The sequence below is a fragment of the Ananas comosus genome, linkage group 18 (assembly GCF_001540865.1).
Source record: "Ananas comosus cultivar F153 linkage group 18, ASM154086v1, whole genome shotgun sequence".
NCBI classification, from domain to species: Eukaryota; Viridiplantae; Streptophyta; class Magnoliopsida; order Poales; family Bromeliaceae; genus Ananas; species Ananas comosus.
In genome coordinates this window covers 8,773,269-8,799,105 of record NC_033638.1, presented here as the reverse complement: position 1 = coordinate 8,799,105, position 25,837 = coordinate 8,773,269, and the positions used below count along the sequence as shown (strand labels likewise).

The following is a 25,837-nucleotide window of genomic DNA, read 5'->3' as shown; positions in this document are numbered from 1 at the left end:
TTGTCAAACTGATTGAGAATTTCTTTCCGTAGCACCCCAGAACTTCAAACTTCAAACAATTAGCAGCGTGTAGATTCAAACCGGCACAAACTTTGGAAAATGCTAGTGTATACAAAAGTGTAGGGATATTGAAATGAGCTTGGTTATATCAACAGTGAAAGTAGTCTTCATCAGATTAAATGGGCACGAATTTGGGCTAATACAAGACTAAAAAAGATCAGTGTCCCCAAAATTGAACTCCCGTGAATCGTATCGTCCTCTGTTCCACTCACCAAGGGAAAAATTGTATATATATCTCCGCAAAAATAGCAAGATTATGGATTAGTTCCTCAAAGGTTTTGCTTATCACACATTTTCCCCTGAAATACTGAAAATTTGCAAAATTTATTCTCCTCAACATACAAGTTGACTAGTTAAACTTGGTTATTTGTTACAATTCCACTCTATCGTCTAGTAAATATCCCTTCCGGTGGTAATAACGGTTCTGGCGATGAAAAAAATATCAATCATCTAAGAGTTGAAAAACTTTTAACTATTTAGCCAAAATTTAATTAACATATTACAAAACAAATGTAAATTAGTTGTTTAAGTTTATTTCCAGTTTGAAACTTTGTATTTTTATTTTTAATTTTTCCTCTCAACGGGCTTTAGACTTTAGTAGATACGGCTAATAGACCCTTATCGTCGGACAAATGGTCTTAATTGGGCCGAGGTTGTGGAGAATACTAAGCCCAAGAAAAAGCCCAACCTGAAGTTAAAAGTTAGATAAAGGGAAATTTGGGCCAAACGAAAGCCCATAATTCAACAAATTTGCTAACATCACCCCCATGCATGAACATACCTTTTAATCGCCTTTTTGTATTGCTCTCATAATTTCCTACAATTTAACATAATTCGTCATAAGAAATTAATACCATTCTCACCGTTTGTACTGACTCTTGTTAAATCAATAAAATATATTTGGAAGAAATAGTTATACAAATAATTGATTCAGTAGGAGAAGTGCAAGTTTAGTTTTAACATTTCTATTCGCATGCATTTATATATAAAGTGTGTCGTATCATGTAAGAATTGCATATGATTAGTCTTAACAAGGACCGACTAGCTTTAGTCTTTATTTTAAATAACACTGGCTTTAAAAAGGGATGAGTTTTGGGATGGGAACGCTTGTGGGTTGGAATATCAGTGGATATGGATATCCGAGGTTTTATCTGAATCTAAACTCAAATCTAACGAATTTATGCAGCACTAAACGAATATGATCTTGATTATAAGCATAAAGAGCGATAATTATATGACATATAGTTTTTATTTATGCTCAACTCAAATCCAAACCTAAAACCGAACCCATACCTAAACTAGTTTTATTTTATATAATATATGCAAATTTAAATTTGTAATTTAAAATTTTAGATTAATTTCAGTATGATATATTTTGAAATTTGTAAAAAAAAAATTAATGCTTTATTTTGGGCTCAGTTTTAGGTTTTGATATTTTCGTTGGGTTCGGTTTTGATTATAGATTTCCTAAGCTCAATCATTTCAGGTTCCAGTTTTGGTTTAAGTTTCGAAAACCTGCCCGGAATATGACTTATGGGCATCCCTATTGCAGTTTTTTTAACTTTAAAAACAAAAAAAAAAAATGAAAATGTGATATCAATTGTATATCTTTAGTAGGTCAAACAAATACTAAAAATAAAATATCTTGCTACAATGAAAATGTAATTTATTCCACAAAAGACAAGGACACTGAGACAACATTTTCGCTTAGGGTGTGTTTGGTTCCACGTAAAATTGGAAAAAAAAAAAATTTCCGTAGAAAAAAGTTTTTCGTGAAAAATTTATTTTACCATTTTTAGTGTTTGGTTTGTAAGAAAAAAAAAAATAGTTTACAGTTACAGTTGTTTGGTTAAATGGTCGAAAGGAAAATATATAAATTATTTTTTATTATGTATNTTTATGAATTAAATATATGATAGATTTATAAATTATAATACTAATATATGTAATAATCTGCATATAATATTATATAAAAATATATAATTTTTATAAATAAAAATATAAAATTAGCTTTTCTTTACTGTTGTTTGGTTGAAAGAAAAAAAAATATAAATAAAAAATTATTATATATATATATATTTTTTATTGTATATATTATTATATTATCTATATATAAGAATTATTGATGTATAATAATTATCATATTACATATATTAGTATTATAATTTATATTTATAAAAAAAAATCTAAAATATATTATACATTAATTAATAATGGAATATAATATATAATAGTATATATATTTAATACTATAAAATAAATTATTAGTATCTATAAACTCTTATGAATCCCCGTTTCCTTTGGTCCACGTGGCAACATTAGCTTCATCTAATCTTGTGTAGGCCCTACCTGTCATCTTAAGGCGTTCTGTTATTTAATTAGTGGATGGGGCCCACCCAACTAAATTTTTTCATTTATTCTTCTCTGTTTCTAATTAATTTCGTCTTCTATCTACGGCTCCTTCGCTCGCTTCTCTAGGTGCCGCTCCAACTCCTATTCCCTCTCTGGACGGACTGTTGGGCCGAGTTCATGGCCGGACTTCTTGCCGTCGCGCCCGTTCTCTTTGCCGACGCTTCATTTCGTTCGCCTCCTAGATGCCGCTCCGACTCCTATTCCCTCTCTGGATGGAATGTTGGGCCGAGTTCATGGTCGTCCCTTCTTCTGGTCGCGCCGTTCTTGTTGGCGGCGCTTCGTTTCGGCTTATTCATTCCCTCCGGCCACGAAAATGGCTCGGATTCATCCTCCGTGGTCTTTTCTTACTGCCTATATAATATGCCTCTGTAAAAATTTTATTTGCAAACAAAAAAACCCTATTTCTCTCTTTCTGATTTTTTCCATCTCTGATTTGGTAGCGAGCCCTCCGCGGCCTTCGATTTCACCTCCGCGGCTTTCGATTTCACCTCCGCGGGCTTCGATTTCCTCTAAAAAGGTTACGTTTTGTTTTGTTTTGTTTTGTTTTTTTAATATGCTCTTCTTCTCTCTTTTCTCAGATCATTCTCTTATATATCTAATCATGATCTCATGCCTTGCTTTTTCATTATTAAAACTGTTTCCTGATTTTTTAATCAAGGTTCTGAATCATTTGTGCTTGGAAATAATCATGTTTTCTTCCTGNTTGTTGTTGTTTAAAGCTGCTGAATTACAATAGCTTTTGTCTAATTTTAACTTCAAGTGCTTCTTCCTTCTTTTGCCTATTGTATGTAAGCTGATTAAATTGCTTTAAGCCCTCTCTATTTAGGGATTTGTACACTGCTAGAATGTGTGACCTTTTTTTCGCAAACTTATGAGGCCTTCTTTATATATCTTTTTAAAATCATTATATGTCTTCAAGTCTTGACGAAATTTTTTTTTTACTATAATAATATTTGCCCGCCGCATCGCGCGGGGTCACTACACTAGTTTATAAATAATGTATATATAAAATATTACACAATAATATATTTAAATAGTTTATATATATATATATATATATATATATATAAAAGAGGGGGAGAGAGTCCACGGTCATACGGTCCACGAGGTGAGGATGCCTCGTGGACCGCGCATGCTCAAAATCCCTGAGCCGTGATTTTGGGAGCTTGGAGTTTTCATTTTCTGCGGACGGCGAGCGGAAAACGAAAACACAAATGCTTCGAAGAATCTATAAAAAGGGTTTCCAAAAGTTTTTTTTACAGATAACAAAACATTGGAAAACAAGTTTTCAATCGAAAATTTTTTTTCGGAGCACTTTTACAGGGAATCAAACAACCCCTTAGGCCCTTACATAGAAAAGCATAACAAGAACTTGCAGAGGAAATTAAGCGGGAATTAAACAACTCCATCATAAGTTCATAACCCACCATTTATTTTCACAAGAAAAACAGGAAAAGAAACATAGCTTCTTCAACTGAAAAGCCAACTTATTATGCGAAACTAGTACAATAAACATTCAACACTCCACAGGTGGGCAACAGCTAACAACATCTCCAACATAATTTCCTATCATAAAAAGTAGCAGAGTTAGTACACGAAAGCAGCAACTGAAACTAGATTAAGGACAAAGAAACTTAATGTGAAAAAAAGAAAAACAAAAGAAAAGAGAGATCTAGTAAATGCATTAGAATTGGCCATCATTTTGATAATTTTCCTCAATTCATAGATATCAAAAAATGCCTATCTTAAATGTTATTGACGACCATTAGACGTTACCAACTTTCACCATTCTAGAAAAAGAAGATAATATTTTTAGAGTTAATTTTAATATTGCCAGAAGAACTACATTAAAATTCAAAGTAAAGTGGAGTAAGACTTGAACATTTAAGATTCGCATCGCTATCATATTATATATAATAACGGAACAATATAATCATTGAGAAGAAACATACAGTAGGGGATGATCTTCCAGCGCTGGTTGTTCCCTTGGTTCCACCTCCAGAGGCAGAGAGGGTTTCCTACGCGCACGCCACCCGCGGCCGGCACGGAATTGAGCGAATCGAACAGCAGTGCGGTGTTGTTCACCATCCTGATGGTGTGAAATCCGTCTCCGAGATCGTCACTCTCCGTCCACAGCACTGACTCGTCGAAATAATCCGGATTGTAGGGAATAAGCCGAACCTGATCATCATCAGCACAAGTTTCGCAAAGGAAACTGAATAGCTTAGAGACAATTAACCAGACCCAATTAAACTGAAAACGAGTACGATAAACACTTGCATATGCGCAATGTTGAATAAAATATGCGAGCGTCATATATACATATACATATCCCTGGAAAAAAAACCAAGAGAAGTGACCGTGTAGAAACTTCATGAATATATATTATTTACTTAACAAAATGCACCAACTTACGTAGTGGCTGAAGCCGAAAGAATGCTTGAGAGCTTCCCCAGTCGCTTTATTGACGAGAGCAAATGCTGGTTTGCCGTCTTCATCCTTCACCTTTGCGCTGTACCGCGTGTCTTTGATCCAGTGCTACAGTTAATTAATTATCGTCAAAGAAATTAATATAAGAACGAGCTGTATATGTAGGACGGGCTATATATGAAACAAATAACTTTGGCAATGTTCCTAAGCTTATTTCAGGATAATCCGTTACCTCGCACGGTATAGAAGCCCAACTAACGTTCAAGTAACATTCGATCTCATGAGGCATCTTTTGTACTAATTTAGAGCTACTTAGATTGCCATGCACTACTAGTCACTTATATATATTTGCTCGATCCGGTACTATCTTAGAAATATATAAGCAAGTATATATTTATGAAGTAAAGAATATTCTCCGAAATGACTTGGTGGTTGGTAGTCGAGGTTTCAAATTCGAATCTTAATTGATTCATATTTTTAATTAAGTTTATTTCTAAACGAAGCGGGTAGCATGCTATCTATCTCTCTTTCTTAAAAAAAAAAGAAAAAAGAATATTCTCTGAAGTGATTTCTCATCTCTCTCATTTGTAATTCGGTCACAAACCCTATCATATAGCATATACTACTGCCGCGTACAAGTGCATCATTATACAGGTGATTGAGATGCTTGCCTGGTAATCGCTTGCTGGATCAGCCCGCTCCATAACGACGTTCTCCCCACGGATGGCAAGGCTGTGCCGCTCGCCGGCAAGACAAAAGATCCGCATTGTCGGCCCCATGGTGCCAGGATCATACCAGGTCGGAGACGAGTAAATCGGGATCAGAGGGTAGCCTAATGGCGGAGAGCCGTTCAGGTTGCTCAGTAAGCAGCTGATAAGTTGAATCAGATTCCCACACCCTGCAAGCGTCGGAAACTGTTCCTCTCCCTCGTTACCTACACAGATATATATATATATAGTTACCCAAGTTAAATTGATCAATTCTGTGGCAAATATAGGCAACGCATTTGGCATTAATTGTTTCCAATGGATTCTTATTGCAGGCGAGGGAAAAGCATCAAAATGGTGCATCCGTTTTTGAATCTTAGAATCTGGATCATTACTAATTCTTGCTACAACAAAATCTTTAATTAAACTCACTTGTTTAACAAACACTTTTTTTGTTATGTTGTTGATTGAGAGTAGGCAAACACTAAGGGGCTGTTTGGTTTGATGTAAAACTATAGAAAAAAAAAAAAGTTCGGAGGAAAATAAATTTTACGCTTTTAACGTTTGGTTTGTAGGAAAAAAAAAGTAATTTTTCATTACAGTTGTTTGGTTGAAATGAAAAGAAAAAAAAATAGTTATAAATAAAAAATTATTATATATATATATATATATATTATTTTATATATTATATATATTAATATATAATAATTATCATAATTACTAATTAATATTATTAATTTATATTTGTAAATAAAATATATTTAAAATATATTGTAGCAATAAGTTATAATAATATAAATAATATAATAGTATATATATAAATACTATATAAATTATAATTATATTTTATATATAATATTATAATATATATATATATATATATATATATATATATATATATATGTGTGTGTGTGTGTGTGTGTGTGTGTGTGTGTGTGTGGACCACTCACATGGTCCACCAGCTCTTACATGAGCTCGTGGACCCCGATCCTGAGCCGCAATTTTTCACTGTGAGTTTTCGTTTTCCGCCGCGATTTGGCGGAAAACGAAAAGCTTGCTTTTACGTAGAATCCGTAAAATAATTTTTCCGGCAAAATTTTTTTACATCAAACCAAATTTTCAAGCCCGAAAATTTTTTTTCGGGGGAACCAAACACACTCTAAAGTGTAATTTGTTAAATATAAAAATATGTGAATATTGTTTTCTAATAGCTTGAATTTTTAGAGTACAGCGATTGTTTCACGTAGTATCAGAACAGGAGATTCTAAACTCTAGTCATGTCAAGCTCCTAGTATCTAGCATTATTAATTTTCTTTCATTTAAATTCAAGTTCACGTTAGGCGTCTACCCAAAGTTTCGAGCCCAAACGTGAAAGAGAATGTTAATTAAATATAAAAAATATATAACATAATTCTCTAACAGATTAGACTTTTAAAATATAGCGATTGTTTTCACAAAATTAAGTGTTCTCGAAGACAGAAGCTTAGGATGGTCGACATTAAGAACTTAACTGTAAGGGACCATCTGCCAGCGCTGGTTGTCAACATTGTTCGTCTTGAAGAGACCAAGAACGGTCCCATCCGTGATAATCCCAGTTAAAGCATCAAAACGCAAGTTCAAGTTATTCACCATCCTTATTCCACGGAAGCCCTCAACGACATCCTTGCTCTCCGTCCACAAGAGCGACTCGTCCACGTAGCTTGGATTATATGGAATAAGTTGCACCTGATTAATAAAATTTCAGAAAAATAATAGTTAATAAGCCATAGGATACAGCACTCACCTACTAGAACAATTAATTAAACATTCAGTATTTGTAGCTAGGTTTAATTAGATGAGTAACTCTCTGAGAGCTAAAAATCTTAAAGGAACCGATTTATAATATCCAAAATTTGGACGAATACATATATATATGTAATTAAACCAATGAGCTGCAGAAAATTGGCGTTCAAATTAATTTCTTGGATATGGATATAGTGGCGGGGACAAGCCTGGGGAAATGATGGGACAACGAAGTTATGAAAGAGGATAAAGTGATGACAACACAAAATTAAATAAATAAAAAAATTCTAAATATTTTAAATATTAAAAACAAGAAATAGATTTTTCAAAAACTAGGTTTTTTCGTACATATATAGGTCTTTTTTACGTTGTAAATCATTTTCAACAATTTAGATCTTCATTTGATGTTTTTATGATTGAATTTTAGCTTGTGTAGTATTTGCGCAGCTCAACGTCCCATCGACTCAAATAAGGTTCTCAAACTCTTCAAATAAAAGAAGAAAAAGGAAGAAGCTGTAGTTTACTCCTATTTTTTCTTTTCCTTCTCCTACTTAGAATCAAGAGCTAGGTGGCATCGTTAGCGCGCTCTCATGTCAAGTCTATTCTTCTCGGCAAGACCGATCTCTAAGAGCAACCGGTATAGTATTGGCCACCACAGCTTCATGAGTTGGATTCATGCCAGCCAACTTGCACGCGTTAATAATAATAATAATAATAATAATAATAATAATAATAATAATAATAATAATAATAGAGAGAGAGATTTTTTATAATTTAGCTAAAAAGAAAAAAAAAAGAAAAAAGAAAACTACTCTGTGTAACTTACAGGAAGGCCATGCCCGAAGGAGTGCTTGATAGCTTGGCCAGTTGCTTTGTTCACCAACGCAAAGGACTCAGAGCCTTCTTCATCCCTCACCTTTGAGTTGACTCTATTGTCTTTGATCCAATACTAAATTTAATAGAAAAAAAATGAAAAGAATTATAGCAGAGAAACCAATCTAAAAATAAAAAAGCCTTTTCATATTATAGCCTTAATTGCCAAAATACAGCTAAGCATTGTGAATTCCATGAGATGTGACTACAGATAGCAATTCTATTTTAACAAAAGGAAAATGCTTTCCCTACCTATTATTTCACAATTTTTTATTTACACTTTATTAGATAAGAATAAGAATAAAAAATCAGGAGAAAAATTATTTGCTCAGAGAAGAGAGAGAGAGAGAGAGAGAGAGAGAGAGAGAATGCCGAGCCAATTTTTTCTCTCCAAAAGTGGAAAGAAAGAAAAGAAAGTAATTTTCATATCAATCATCCAATTAAAATCCTCCATGTAAGCATGTTCAGTAAAAGAAAATAATATTTGCATGTGGTTATAACATTAGTCGCACTAAAACATGTTACTGACTTTCTTCCAAATGACCAATAGATATAAAACGGCTGTGGAATATATATTTAAGCCGTTTCCTATCGAATTAATCCATCATCTGTGTAATCATGTGGGTAACATAGTACCAAAGTCATGTCACTATAGTTAGATCAATATAATAGAGAATGCACAAAAATAGCTATTTTCTCCAAAGTCTTAATTAATAACACAAAAAAGGTGGCCCACCGTTCCTGAGACAAATAATAAAGAACCTAATAATATTGGTATTCAAAATTTCAAGTTCAAAATTTAATTGCCTCACATTCTAAATTAAATTTATTTCTAAAATTAAATGAGCGATTCAGATTGATTGTCACCTTTCACTCAAAACTAAACTGCAAATATGTTTGGCTTCTTTTTGGCTCGATGTTAGTTTGTAGCCAACGCATGGTGAGTATGACATCGGTTCACGTCCAATTTTTATGTTGTGTTTTCTAAAAGACCGATTTAATAAAAAAAATAGTTTGAAAATTAAATAGTGTGAGCGATCTTCAGAACACAGAAGTAAGTCAATGACAGCTCGATCAGATCCTCACTTGGCGCTCGTCCTTGGGATCGGTCGGAGCGAAAACAACACTCTCACTGCGGATGGTGAGGCTGTAGTTTGCGTCACCGCGAGAAAAGATCCTTACAGTGGGGCCGTGGAGTTTCGGATCGTACCACCAGTTCGGGGTGATCAGCCGTGTGCCCCAGCAGCTGCTGATCAGGTAGAGTTTTTCTACTTTGCTAATGCTTATAGTTTGTTGTATTCCGTTTGCATTCCTTCGCGCCTCGTCGCCTGGGAGGAGAGAATCCATTCTGTGTGTGTGTGTGTGAGAGAGAGAGAGAGAGATATGGGTGTGATGCGAGGGAGCGAAGGGGCTCGGGTCGCTTTTATACACGGGAGGTTGGGAGCCACGCACGTTGGATGTTGCGGAGTCGGAGAAATTATTCAAACCCCCCAGTGCACCGCATCATCTGTAGGCCACACATGCAAATCACGCATGCATGATTCTTTTTATTCATGATTCTTTCTATTAGGGAAGCAAATGGGCGGATCTAGGGGTGGGAGCCCCGCCCCGCCCCGCTTACCGTCCCAACTATCAAAATTCCGTCATGCCTTCCGTTCCGAATTCGTGACGGATTAAAAAATATATCTCATAATATGTCCCGCATTGTAACCCGCCTTCCGCCGCCGGTGCTCCGAATCCGTCCCTGCCAACTAATATTTTTTATAAAATTATAATATTATTAATATTTTATAAAATATAAATTAATAATTTTTAATAATATTATATATATAATTAATAACATCAATTATAAAAAAAAATCAATCACAATTCAGAGTAAAATTCAAAAATTTCAAATAAATGAGAAATGATAGCACTAATTATTTATATTTTAATTTTTGTTGTAAATTCATTATTTTTTAGAGATATTTTTTAAAAATAAAATAATTTTTGGGACAAATTCGGGGTGAATCATGAAAGGGTGGATTCCAAGCTTGTTAAAAATTCTCTCATTTTTTGTCCTGTATCCATTTCGGATTATAAAAATTGCTCCATTTATTGTCCCGAAGCTATTTATTTTTTTTCTGTTTACTACCCCATTCGGAGTGGATCGGGACGGATGCTCCACCAATTTGGATCTATTTGCATCCCTACTTTCTATTCCGTCAAAAAAAAAAAAAGAAACGAAAATTCAATAACTAAGTGGCCTAATATATATATGTCTTTATTATTATTATTTTTTATATCGGAATTTGCACATATGAAAATATTTTTAGTTTCCATTAATTATATGTAGGACGTACCGTAGGCCTACATAAGGGCTCTCCTCTCCGCCTCTAATTACATAGAGTCTGCCAAAAATTATCAATATTAAAAATGCATTTCAAAATTAGTGAAACCATCAAAATAATCCATGTTACTAATATTCCGCCAAAAATTTGACCTAAATGCCCATTTTATCCCTCCTACCTTTTCAATTATTACAATTGTTACGATACAAGTTATGATCAACATAATATGTATTTATTACAAATAATATTCTTCCCTTAGCGTTAAGTGGCCTCCTTAGGGTTGAGTGGTACCCATTGGGTTATAATATTTAATTTAATGATTAGATATGATGAGAGTAATTGATCTAAACGCTAAAAAGTTGATAACAAAAAAAACTTTTTGCTATTAATAGTATTCTAGCCCAACTCTTATTACTAGTATTTTTTAGTTTAATTTAATTATTGTAATATGCTTTCATTTAATCTGTCTTTATTTTATTTAATTTAGTTAATGCATTTTTATTATTACATTTTGGAAATTTATAATATTTTAGATGTTATTCAATAATTCTTTATTTTACTTTTGATTTAAATTACTATACTAGATTTGTATTTTTAATAGAATAGTATGATCTAAAGTGTGAGGTTGATTAAAGTGTAGATCTAATGAGTAAAAAATCAATAGCAAAAGAAAGAGCTTAAATACTATAAATAGTATTCCAGCTCGATCATATATATATATTAAGACTACTGTGCTATTAGAAGCACAGCAGCTCTCGTGCTTCTAAGTTTCTAACCATCCATCAATTTTAATTTTGATGGACGGTTAAAATTAGAGAAAAAAAAATTGAGAAGAAATTCAAAAACGAAGAGAAATTAAGATACTCAATTTTTCTTCTCTTTCTCACCCTAACCATCCATCAAAATTTATAGATGGTTAGAAAGTTATGAGCAAAAGGGCGTTGTGCTCCTAATAGCACAGTAGCCATACTATATATATATATATATATATATATATATATTAGAGTAGGGCTACTATACTATTATGAATATTGGGCCATTCGTACTCATAAGTTGTTTTCGATGATGGAGCTTCCAAATCGACGATCTACTTTGTTAAATATGATCTAGAATATTTGAAACTTCTAGAAAATAAATTTCGTAATTTTTCGAAATTATTATAAAGTTCATCAAGCGGGCATAAAATGAACGGTCAAAATCGAACGATGTCTTAAAAATGAATGATCGGATCCTTCACAATTTAAGATCCGAGTTATTGATCTTTATCTAGGTAGTGAATATAATTTTCTATCAAAAATTCAAACTATTCGGATTCTTTTGCACCATTAAACTAGCAAGTATTCCATACTGGTCGTTAAAAATTGTCAATTTTGTGAGCTTTTGATCGTAAGGTAAATGATGTCGAAAAATTATAAAATTTGATTTCTAGATATATCAAATGCACTAGATAATGTTTAACGGTGTGAATCGTCGATTCGGAAGCTCTATCATCGAAAATAACTTACGAGTACGAGGGCGATCGTACTCATAATAGTATAGTAGCCGGACTCATATTTATTATATGGTATTATAACATATTTTTACATATATTATATTATATGCTTATCAATTTATCATATAATATAATTTTTAATATATTTAATTCACAAATAAAAATTATAATAATAATATATGCAGTATGATAATTATTATATCAATAATATATAATATGTAGAATAGAAAAAAAAATACATATAATAGTTTTGTTTTTTTTATCTTTTCATTTTTTTCTTTAAACCAAACAACCAACTATTTTTCTTTTCCTATAAATCAAATACTAAAGAATGTAAAATTTATTTTTCTCTGAAACATTTTTTTTTAAAAAATTATTTTTCACAATTTTACGCAGAACCAAACAGCCCTTAGGCAACTGTAGTTTTAATTGATAGTTTTTTTTTTTTAATGATAAAAATATTGAGAAATGCTGGGTCAAAAAGGATTTTTACATTACAACCCTACATGCTAGGATTGAAAAATTTTTCCCTAAAGAATTTATGTGATCCTTTTTTTTTATTTTAGTATTAAACGAAAATGGAATGACGAGGAAAGATATGAAAGTATTTTTTTTGAGAGAACCATAGCATGCTACTCACTGTATTATATATTCATTTTTATAGAAACATATTTAGTTAGAAATGTAAAGCGGTTAGACTTCAAATTTAAAATCTTGAATAGCAATTATCATATCTTTTGACACCTGCATTAGAGACCGTGGACATTAAATGTGAAAAAGTTAGTCCCCAATAGCTATGTATGTTGTATTATTACTAGAAAAGAGTGGTGTATTGTATTATTATAAGAAAAAAATGGTGCTAGATTTAGTACGTTCCCTCAAAATGATCCTTCAAGTTTAATTTGTGTTCAACATCTTCTGATTTTTTTTGTTTTGTAGAATTAATTAATTATAACTTTTAAATAAAAAAGTTTAGGCCTCGTTTGGTAATATTGTGTTTACTTTTTATTTTTTAAATAAAATTTCGTATATCAAAAAATATACGAGTGGATAGTAGATTGTAAACAATTTTTTCATCCAAACTGTAATTTTTTGAATTATAAAGTAACAAAGTAAAAATGCGATAAACCACATGAGAGAAATTAAAAGTTCAACCTAAACAAACAAAAAAAAGCTAAAGTGTATACTCCAAAAGAGAGTGTATAATATACATGTGCACCTCATTATTTTAGAGTTCACAAAACTTATTGATTTTTTAGTATTCCAAACAGTAAAAGCCGATAAAATCAGAATCTTTTTTTTTTTTTTTTGAGAGATAGGCAGCACGTTATTCGCTTCGTTTATTTTAATTTAGAAATAAACTTAGCAAGAAGTGTGAATCAACTAGGATTCGAACTTGGGTCTCGAATACCAACCATCAAATCTTTGCCATTTGCTCTAGGGACGGTCGGTGATAAAATCAGAATCTTAGGATGAAAGAATATATGATGTATATCCTTTTAGAATATGCATATAATGCTTTAAAAAAAAAACGATAATCAAAGAAGAAATATTTCTCTTTTTTTTTAGTTTTTGTCCGTGTTCACCGAAAGACGGGTTCTTGGGCCAAGTTATTCGGCTGGCACTAGTACTCCCTATTAATAATTTTTAATGCACGGCCATTTGCTTATATATTATTATAAAATTTTTAACTTTCATATTTATTCTTTTAAATAGTTAATATAAAAATTATTCTTATAAAATTTTATCATTACCGACCGTTTCTTATTTTTATAAAATTTTATCATTACCGGCCGTTTTTAATGCAAGTGACAAAGTTCTTAATGGTTGAGACTCGAGACGAAGCAGGTAATATACTATCTTTCTCTTAAACAAAAAAGTTTTGCTATTCTACAAAAAACCTTAATTTATAAAAAATTAATTTTTTTCAAATATATTTTTAGAGTTCGGTTCTATTAGTGCACAATAAAAAAAATTTATTATTTTATGTAAAATAATTATTTATTTATTTAGATATATTTTGCTATCACTTACCCTTTTTATTTGTCCTTAACATGCTCCTAATTTTTTTACTTGCTCTTAAACGGTTTTATTCTCTTTTTATTTACTCTTACAACAATTATGTTTTTTCTCGAGCCGTTGAAGAAAAAGTTTCATCTTCTCTAGTTATGACTCAAGAAGATGAAGTTATTCTTCCTTCCATTATATCCTCATTCATTGGTGCCTCCTACTTAATTAAAATTGTAAAATTAAGCTTTAAATATATATTGTTGATAGTTCAAAAAACTAAAATAATAGAATCTTATACAAGGAATAGATCTAAAGATTCATGTCACCTTCGTTAGAGGGTTAAAAAAATGGATTATTTGAAAACTTCTCAATCAAGGGATCTCCGTCACCACCGCTGCTGTTTTCATCGGAGGTTTTAAAAAATTCTCAATTGAGGGATCTCCGTCACCACCGCTGCTGTTGTCGCCGGAGGTGTCGCTGGCGAGAATCCCGAAGAAAGAATGCGATCAACACCGAGAGAGGTAGGTTAGGAGATATAGATTAAAAAAATAGATAAATAAGAAGTGGAAAAAATGATATTAATTTCATCTCTATTTTAATATGGGTTGAGAAATAATTCGGGTTTAACCGAGGAGATTTAACAGCTACTAATAGTCAGAGTTGATTTGAATAACAAAGAAAGTTTAAAGGGGGATTTTAGGAAACATAATTCGCTTATATATATAATATTAGGCTAAATTACAGATAATTTTTCTGACAAAATTTGTTTTTTCACTTTTTTTTTTCTGTCATTTAAAAAGCTACAATTTGCTCCTTAAAAAATAAAAAATGTTCACTTCGTACCCTATATACTGTCAATGTTCTTTTAGGGTTCTGACTCTATTCTATTATTATATATTTTTTATATCTAAAGTACCTTTCTGTCCTTTCTCACCAACGCCGCCTCCGTCGCCTCACCGACAACGTCCCCATCCCTCCGTTCGTGTCCACACCCATGCCCTTGTCTCCTTCGCCGTCTCACCCTCGTCCACCCTCTAGCTATCTGCGCCCACCCCGATTTCTTTCCACCGTCGCCGAATGAAGGAGAGCAAGGGCAAGGTGGCGGGGGAGGCTGAGGTGGGGTCAAGGGAGGTATGAAGGACGAAAATAGGGAAACTACAGATAAAGGAGGATTGGGGAGGAGAGATTATTTTGATTATTTTGTCAATACAATTAACACCGTATCCTCTATGAATATTTTTTATTTTTTAAGGAGGTAAAATATAGATTTTTATATGACAAAAGAGAAAAATGAAAAACGAATTTTATTAAGGAAATTTTTCATAATTTAGCCATAAAATTAATATTTTTATACATAATAACTTTATCCCTATGTGTAAAGGTTTATCAAATTCCAATAGATTTTATTTTATTTTATTTTATTTTGATTAAACAGGGAGCCCCTATTTGAGAATTGACAAAATACAAGATACTAGATAATAAGAGAAACGTGGGTAAGCTTCACACTCCTCCAGTCTCCCTAATCCCTCAGGGTAGAATTCCAAAAGTTAACAGAGGATAGCACTTTGTTGCCCACTTCGTCGCTTCCCGCTACTCGATTTTCGAATATTCGAGAGTTTCTTTCCTTCCAAAGTTCCCAACACGCCGCTGCGAAGAAGTGATCGAGGCGTATCTTTGCCTGACCTGACTGTGAATTCCTTGCTCTGCTCCATCTAATTGGCAAATCCCCCGGTAGATTTAATAAAAGATGTATAGTGGTCGGCATTCCATGTAGCAGGATCCTCCACAGGGACTTTGCATACGTACATTCGAAAAGTAAGTGTTCAAGGTTTTCTCCATTCCTGTGACACAGAGCACAAATCGACGGCTCCTGCCAGCCACGCTTGGACAGAGTGTCCGTCGTTAATACCCTATTCTTTGAGGCTAGCCACATGAAAATTTTGATTCTGAGAGGAATTTTTAGTTTCCATAGCTGGGAGATCCTTCGATCAATGACACCCCCAAAGATGAGGAAGTTGTAACCACTGTGGACTGAGAATTTCCTACCGTTGTTCCATCTCCAAGCAATCGAGTCCACTTCGCTTGAAAGAGGAAAATCAACTGCAAGGTCAGAGAAGCGCTGTATCTCATCCTGACCTTCCTCAATCAGCGGAGACACGAAACCACGATGGAGTTGCAGCGCGTACTTTGCAAGCCAAGTCTTGACCGACGCATGCTTGAGGCGCGCTGTAGCGTACAGATGAGGGAAGCTGGCCTGCAGGGTTGACTCCGAACACCAACGAGCATTCCAGAAAGGTGTATTGTTCCCGTTCGCCGTTAAGTAGGAAATAGAAGTGAAGAACGGTGGAGCGGTTTTCAGGAGGTTTTTCTAAAGGGGTGAGCAACCAGCTGGAATTCTGCTGCTCAAGGAGAGCGGAAAGCGCTTGTAGTGTTTTTCTCTTATGAGCTGTACCCATGGTAGTGCCGATGCAGTATGGAAATTCCAAAGACCCCTCATCAAAAGTGCAGAGTTCATACTTTTAGGTGTCGCATGCCGATACCGCCGAAGTGTTTCGGGCGACACACATTGTCCCACTTAATGAGGCAATGGAAGCCATTTTGATTTGGGACTAAGAGGCAGCCCAAGGTAATTGATTGGAAAATTTTGTAACGAGCAGTCTAAGAAGGCGGACAATTCAGCGGACTGGTCTTGCGACAAGTTGATAGGGATAAGTGCACTCTTGTTGTAATTGATCTTGAGCCCCGAAATCTCGGAGAAGGCCCCCAAAATAAGCTTGATCGCTGCTGCTGATCTCAAAGAACCATCGAAAAACAAGATCATATCATCGGCAAATTGTAGTGTATGGTAAAAAGAAAATTGACAAAATTAGTAGAGTAATACCATCTATATATCCAAAAATTAGGATATATATTTTATACCCTAAATTAGAATATATATATATATATATATATATATATATATATAATTTGTAAAAAAAATTTAAAAGGAAAGGACCCAAATTATCTCTCCTTTATCACGACATTAATTTTAGAATAATTTGGTACAGTTTTTTTGACAGATTATAAAATCTGGATTCAAATTCTATTTCATGTTTGACAAAATATGCACGCATCGAACTACAAGCATCCTTAGGGAAAAAAATTGTANTTTAAATTAGTTATTTATTTTAATAAATTTATAGTTGTATAGATTATATAAATATATTAACTATGTTTGTAAATATAAATGATGCATTCTAATTTTGATCTTATCACCGAACCTTTAAAAATTTTAATTTACTACATAACCTCTTAATTTATTTAATTTGAGTCAGTTAGTGTCTCATTAACTTCAAAATTAGAATGCATCATTTATATTTACAAACATAGTTAATATATTTATATAATCTATACAACTATAAATTTATTAAAATAAATAACTAATTTAAATTTTGTATAAAAAACTATTAAATAATTTAAATTAAATAAATTAAAAGCTAAGATGTTGCAATTAAAATTTTGAAAGATTCCGTCCCACAATTTTCTTTATCATGAACTTATCCCTAGATCCTGTGCACAAGGAAACGTCATTTGTATTAACTGTGTATGTCCCATACACAAACACGCAATTTAGTCACGTCTCGTCTTTTTGCAGAAGGAAACGTCCTTTGCATTAACTGTGTATGTCCCATACACAAACACACAATTTAGGCGCGTCTTTTTTATTTCCTATTTCCTATGTACTATTTATTCCCTTCCACAATTTTCTTTATCATCAACTTATCCACGCGTCCTTTGCACATCATCAACTTATCCATGCGTCCTTTGCACATCAGCAAACGTCCAGCAGCAAATATGCACGCATCGAACTACAAGCATCCTTAGGAAAAAAAATTTGTAAAAATATATAAAACTTCCCTCAACTATCTACCATTTTGATCTTATCACAGAATCTTTAAAAATTTTAATTTACTACATAACCTCTTAATTTATTTAATTTGAGTCAGTTAGTGTCTCATTAACTTTAAAATTAGAATGTATCATTTATATTTACAAACTTAGTTAATATATTTATATAATCTATACAACTATAAATTTATTAAAATAAATAACTAATTTAAATTTTGTATAAAAAAACTTATTAAATAATTTAAATTAAATAAATTAAAAGTTAAGATGTTGCAATTAAAATTTTGAAAGATTCTGTCCCACAATTTTCTTTATCATGAACTTATCCCTACGTCCTTTGCATTAACTGTGTATGTCCCATACACAAACACACAATTTAGGCACGTCTTTTTTATTTCCTATTTCCGATGTACTATTTATTCCATTCCACAATTTCTTTATCATCAACTTATCCATGCGTCCTTTGCACATCAGCAAACGTCCAGCAAACGTCCTTTACATTAACTGTGTATGTCTTACACACAAACACACACTTTAAACACGTTTTTTGCATTTCCTCGTGTAATAGTTATTCCGTCCCACAATTTTCTTTAGAAAAAACTTCAAAAATCACTCATGTAGTTTCATATTTTCTCATTTTAGTAATTTATAATTTAAATTGTATCAATTTAGTGCCCTATAATTTTTTTATATTTTTTTATTATCGATTTTACTAATTTTTTTTATTAAATTAATGATAAAGTTAAAACTAAATAATACTAAAGTGATTATTCGATAAATATAGATGAGATATCTGAAATTTTTTGTATATAATTAATGAAATATTAACGAAAAGTTAATGAAAGGATAAAAATAAAATTACAGAATACTAACTTGATATACTTTAAATCACAAAATACTAAAGTAAAAAAATGTGAAACTACATGATGATATTTGAAGTTTATCCTTTTCTTCATTATCAACTTATCCATAAGTCCTTTGCACACAGCTATTGTCCTTTGCATTAACTGTGTATGTCTTACACACACAAACACACAATTTAGGCACGTCTTCTACTAGTTATGCACAAAAATAAATTCAAAATATGACAGTTATATTGCTGAAGATAGTCTTCATCAATTAAAATGCATTCCTGAAGTTTGCCCATCTTATCATAATTTTTTTTAAAAAATATTTTATTATATTTTTATTAAAAATACTTTAATAAAAATGGTGTATAACGATATTTTTAAATATTGATACATGTAAAAGAAATACTGGTGGCTAAATTACTGACACTTTTTGAAATTGTCGCTATATGTGGAGTCGCTGTATGTGGAGTCGTCTCGATATTTGGTAACCTGTGACGGAGGGACGCGTGGCGATCGTAACCCTCTACGGTTCCTGCGAGATTCTTGCGGCCAAACTCCGGCCGTCGGAACTCTACTTCGTCGGCTGCGGCGGCGGAGGAGGAAGAGACGAAGGAAAGATAGTGATCATTTTTTATTTTTTTTTCTATTTGTAATTAGGCTTAGTGGGTTGGGTGGGGTTACTTGAGTAGAGGAACTTTTTATTTTTGGTTAGATTGGACTTTATATTTAGGTATTAGTAAATTTTTTAAAAAATTTTTAGTATATATGGGATATTTACACAAAAATGTTCTAAGGTATCGTTTGATTCGAGGATAAGCAAAAAGCGGCTATTCCAGGGATAAGTATAAATTGAGATATAAGCGGAAATTATATCAATTTTGTGTTTGGATGAATATTGAGTTATTCTTGGGAATAAAAAAATAGCTTTTGGTTAGATAAGATAGAATAAGGAAGATAGTAGTTTTTATAAATAAAAAATAATGATATTACTCTCTCATTATATTTGAATTTAAATTTTTAAATTTTTAAATTTAAAATTTTAATTTTGAAATTTCAAAATTTAAAATTTAAAATCTCAAATTTTAAATTTTAAATTTTAAATTTTAAATTTCAAACTTTAAATTTAAGATCAAATTTAAATTTGAAAAATATAAAATATAAAATTTTAAATTTCAAAATTAAAATATCAAAATTTAATTTTAAAATTTAAAATTTAAAATTATAAACTTTAATTTTGAGATTATAAATTATAAATTTTAACAATTTAAATTTTTAATTTTTAAAATTTTAAAATAAGAATAGGGATGGGAACAATTAATAAAAATAATTTATTATAATAAATTTATAAATTTTTTAAAAATTCTACTTAAACTTAAATTTAATAAAAAGAATTTATTATAATACTTAAATATAATTTATTATAAATTTTATTATAATATTTAAATATAAATAATATGTATTAATATAGTATAATTAATAAATTTATAATAAAAATAATATATTATAATATATAACATATTTTATTTATATAATTTAGTTTTAATTTAATTTATAATTTTAATTAAGTTTAAAATTGAGAATTGGAATAGCACTATTCTACCAAAATGGTGGAATAGCAAATCCCTTGCTATTCCGAATAACCGGGAATAGCAAAATTTAATCGGGATAAAATATTCCGACCAAATTTCATCCCGTTTGGCGAAATAGCGGGAATAACTTTCGTTATCCCTGCTTATCTCCCGAACCAAATGGGGCCTAAAAATATATCCCTATAATTTAATTCTATTATAGTAAAAAAATTTATTAGTTGATAATAGATGATATGATACGACCGTACTGCCTTTCTCGACGCGCAAATGCAAAATTAATGCAAATGTCCTTTGCATTTTCTATGTATTAGTCAGGTACCCATGCAAAACTAAGGCAAATGTCCTTTGCATTTAGAGCATAAAAGATGTGAGGCCTAACTTTTGAAAAAAAAAAGGTTTCTAGAGAATTAACTTATGTTTGGAGATTCAATTTGGTTAAAAAATTAGTGTTTGGTTAATTCTGGAAGAAAAATAATTTTTCTAAAATAATTTTATAAATATGTTGGGTAAAATTTTTTTGCTATATGTAAATATAAATATAAATTTAAAATTTAAAATTTAAAATTTAAAATTTAAGATAAAAAATTAAATTTTGATATTTAAATTTAGGCTAAAATAAAGAAAACTTTTTTGTAAACATCCGCATTTTTATTCTACCTCCTAATTTTCAAAAACTTGTATTTTGCTCTCTTATAATTTCAAAAATATTTTCAATGGGTACCGCGTTAACAAAGAAGGCAAAATGACAAAATTTTTCTTACTTAGTTTATAAGAAAAATATAATCTTTTAATATATTTCTGTTATTTTGAAGAGTATTTTCGGTATAAATTATAAAAAATGTACGAAATAGTGATGGAACCCTTTGAAATATTGAGACCGTAAAATATAAATTAGTGAAAGTTAAGGAGTGAAAGTAAAAAGTGGGTATTTATAACTATAAGGGTGTTTTATGTAATTTAGCCTTAAATTTAAAATATAATTTATAATTTATATTTTAAATTTTAATATTTAATATTTAGAATTTTAAAATTAAAATTAAAATTTCCAAAATTTAAACTTAGATCTTACATTCAAATATCAAATTTTAAATTTTGTTTTATATTTTAAATTCAAATTTTTAAATATAAATTTTAAATTTTAAATGTAGAACACTAAATTTAAAATTTATATTTTAAAATTTTAGAACTTAACATTTAAATTTTAAAATTTATATTTAAAATATAAATTTTAAAATTTCAAATTTATTTTTAAAATATAAATTTTAGATTTTCAAATTTTAAAAATTTAAAATTTAAAATTTATATTTGTATTTTAAAATTTAAAATATGAATTTTGGTAAATTTGAAATTTANGAAATTTAGAATTTAAAATTTGTAATTTAAAATTTAAAATTGAAATTTAATTTTGTATATTATGAGTTTAAATTTTAAATTTTCAAATTTCATATTTCATATTTAAAATTTAAAATTTAAAATTTAAACTTTTATATTTAAAATTAAAAATTAAAACTTAAAATTTCAAATTTATAAATGCAAAATAAATATTTGAATTTAAAATTTCAAAATTTCAAAATTTTAAATTTGAATTTTATCTTAATATGACCCTACAAGCGTAACAAGCCTAATAAAAAACCAGCATATATGTTTGGAGAATTGTGCCACCCGGGAATCGGTATGTTTTTGTTGTCCCACAGTGCCAAAAGGAACTATGAGATTTTATCTTATTCACACTTACAAATGGGACATTTACTTTGTGCTTTATTAACAGGATAGTGCTACATGCATACAGTAAAGAAAAAGTGTAAATTTTACATCTTTTCATTAAGAGTTAACTTTTCAATCTTTTATTACCATTTTCTAAAAATATAAAAAGTTAAGTAATTTGTGAACCATATATACCATATTAGATTTTATTGAATTTTTGTGATTTAAAATTTGTTAGACATCTTGAGATGCCCAATAATTATTAATGGACCTGGCTTGGAAGCCCAACTAAAGTTTTCATGTATGAAGTTTAGTTTCATATTGAAAACTAAAAAGGTGTTGATGGTATTTATATATTACTTTACTCAAGCTAGTTATTTGGGAGAAAATGAGAGTTATACTCTCGTTTAAACGCACGCACAGCACGACCACGAGCCGGGCGGGCCGCAAATACACCCGATTTATTTTATTTTAGTTCATTTTTTTATTTTTTTTTTATTTTTTGGTTTTATCTTTATTCTAATTCTAATTCTTATCCGTATAATCTTAAGTTTATCTTGTTTTACACGGATTTGACGCGTTGAAGTAAGATTCTTGCCTAAATTATAAATATTGGACGAAGTTGTACGAGTTCACGAAGAATCCGAATATACCTAAACCCTACCTGTTTTCTCCCCATTGATCTTTTGCGCCGATTTTCGCCGAGTTTTCTCTACTGGATCTGAAGCTTATTGAGTTCGTCTTGTGTCACCTTAGAGGCGCACCGACGGGGTAGGGGTGGAACGTGGTAGTTATATCGCTAGAAATAATTACTGGAGAACCTCGCACGTGGAGCCTCGCTCTGCACGTTTTGATCTACGTGGTAGTTATATCGCTAGAAGTAATTACTATAGAGCCTCGCACGTGGAGCCTCGCTCTGCACGTTTCGATCTACAGTCCTTTTCTATTCTTTATCTTTATAATATTTTGTTTAGTTTCATTTCGAATTTTTTTAAAAACTAAATTAAAACTTTCGAGTTATTTTTAAAAAATATTATAATAAAAAATCAGAAAGATTTTTCCAACATACCACCCCTCTTTGGAGTCTACATCTAGCATTTTTAATAAACTCCAAAAAAAGAAAAAAATAATTAGTAACCTAGAACCGTGCTATTTAGTAAATTAGACCACCACATCCTCCCCTTGTTGAGTTGTGCTATCCCCCATAGTTCGGCTACAAGAGGAAGAAATTATTCCATGCACTGCGACGTAACACACAAGTCACATAACTCAAATCCAAAAATATTAAAAATTTAAATATAAATCTTTAGATGTGATCTATAATGGTACTTACATATAAAAATAATAAGTTGATACTTAACCAATCTCATCGAACCACGCTAGGTAATGAATGTCCAATTTTGATAATATAATAATTAAGATTAGAATAATATTAAATAAAAATGATTTACATACTTTTAAGCCAGCCTAAAAAAAAAAAGGTAACTATTGATACAGTAAATTAATTACTACTGTAGACAATAATGAGCGATTTGAAATATTTTTTTTGTCGGGTTGAATAGTATGATTTAACGGATAAAAATAATTAAAAAAATAGATCTAACAACAAAAAACTTATGAGCACCTAAGTGCTTGATATTTTTAAAAACAGTATAGCCGGCCTTTTTAAAATTAGTTAAAAAAATAATTAAAGAAATTGATCTAACATGTAGAAATAGTTAAAGAAATAAATCTAATGGGCAGAAATAGTTCAAGAAATAGATATAACAGCAAAAACTTATAAGCACCTAAGTACTTGATACTTTTAAAAGTAGCATAACATAACTTTATATAGAATTGAGCTCCTATACTTTTTAAAAATATTAAGTTATTAGTACTTGTCGGTTTTAGCCCTTGGACTAAGAGATGTGCAATTATGATGATGCTTCTAAAAGCACGAAGGACTTGGTGTGTGTAAGTTTTTCGCCGCTAGATTTACCTTTTGACCATTTTCATATGTTAAATTATACTATTCAACCAACCAAAGCATCAATGACATGATACTTTTAAAACTATAGGAGCTCAATTATATATATATATACATATAGGCTAGGGCTACTATATTTTTATGAGTATAGAGCCCTTCATACTCATAAGTTGTTTTTCAATAATAAATCTTCCGAATGGATGATCCACTCCGTTAAATATGATCTAGAGTATTTGAAACCTGTAGAAAATAAAATTCGTAATTTTTTGAAATCATAATAAAGTTCATCAAGCGGGTATAAAATGAACAGTCAAAATCGAACGACGTCTTAAAAATGGATGATCGGATCTTTCAATTTAAGATCGGAGTTATTAATCTTTATCTATGTAGTGAATAGAATTTTCTATCGCCGACCGTCCCTAGAGCAAGTGGCAAAGGGCTTGGTGGTTGGTACCCGAGACCCAAGTTCGAATCCTAGTTGATTCACATTTCCAGCTAAGTTTATTTCTAAATGAAATAAACGAAGCGGGTAGCGTGCTACCTATCTCTCAAAAAAAAAATTGAATTTATTTGTATGATTTGATTATAAAATAAAATTTTAAATTTGTCTCATATTTAAAATTTTTTTGCATAAAAAATTTTATGCAAATATAAAAATTGCAATTAACAAATTATATTATGCAATCTCTAAGTAATTGACTATGAAATATTGTCCCCAAGTGAATGTTTAAAAAATTTTGAATTTGACTTTGTGATCAATAGTTCTAACAAATTCAGTTCAACATCTTAATTAAAATAAATTAAACTTTTATAATCTTCACAAGTTTTAGTATACATTACACACTTTATTCTCAAATTATAAGAAGCGTAATACTTTGGTTGTCCAACTTTATTCAAAATTTTTAAATTATTGAATTGAGCTTCACGCTTCAATTTAGATGGCTGAATGATGAGTTAAAGTTGATGTGGTCAAAATTCATGACAAAACTCTTAATAAATTGAAATTGGATGGTCCAAACTAAAATTCAATTAGAAAGAATGTAATATATTGATATATATATTTTAACTTTTGAACATAGATAGTTGATCCGAAGTTGACTGTTCGAGTTATGATTATTTGATTGGATAGCTCAACCAGTGTTATATTAAACTGATTAATTTAATTGTTATTTTATCAGAAAATCCTATGTCAAAATAGGTGGTAAAGAAAATTTTTTAAAGAATAATGTGGTTACAAAGTGAAAATTGTGCTAAACTTTGCATGGGCGCAAAGTGATGTTTTAGACCATGGAAAAACCATTTAAATTGACCTTATGATCCAAGTCAGATGATCCAAATCAAATGAATTTAATGTATTATTTAAACAAGTTAAAAACCATTTTAAAGATAATTTGAAATTTTAATAGCTAAAATTAAATTCAGATTTATAATATAAAGTTAATTTTCAAATATTGAAACGTTTAGTTTAAATAGTTAACAAAATTTATTTTTTTAACTATAATATAAATCAAATCTAAATTTAAAATTTAATTTTAATCAATATTTTTGAACTTTAATGTTGTTTTCACTATTGAATAAACAAGTTGAATTTAATTTTAAAAGCCTTTTATTTAAATAAATAATAAAATTTGGATTTATAAGTACAACATAATTTACAATTTAAAATAAGTTAATATATTTGAATTTTCATGTTATTTTAATATTAGATTAACAATTTGAATTGAAATGTACTACTCATTTAAA

The 25,837-nt window shown here is 30.5% G+C and overlaps 1 protein-coding gene across 1 annotated transcript; it reads right to left on the bottom strand.

Annotated features, from left to right (window-relative positions):
* LOC109723901 (ricin B-like lectin R40G2) lies at positions 3,867-9,639 on the bottom strand. Its single transcript, XM_020252405.1, has 7 exons — positions 9,351-9,639; positions 8,218-8,340; positions 7,121-7,334; positions 5,574-5,836; positions 4,888-5,010; positions 4,425-4,653; positions 3,867-4,038 (listed from the first exon to the last, which is right to left on the bottom strand). Coding segments are annotated over exons 1-7 (1,215 nt in total). The 5' UTR covers positions 9,612-9,639; the 3' UTR covers positions 3,867-4,036.

Coding starts and splice junctions, on each gene's coding strand:
- LOC109723901 (XM_020252405.1), bottom strand. CDS start 9,611: ATGGATTCTCTCCTCCCAGGCGACGAGGCGCGAAGGAATGCAAACGGA. Junction 5,011..5,573: donor ATCCAGCAAGCGATTACCAG/GCAAGCATCTCA, acceptor AATTAACTGTAG/CACTGGATCAAAGACACGCG. Junction 4,654..4,887: donor CTTTCGGCTTCAGCCACTAC/GTAAGTTGGTGC, acceptor GATGATGATCAG/GTTCGGCTTATTCCCTACAA.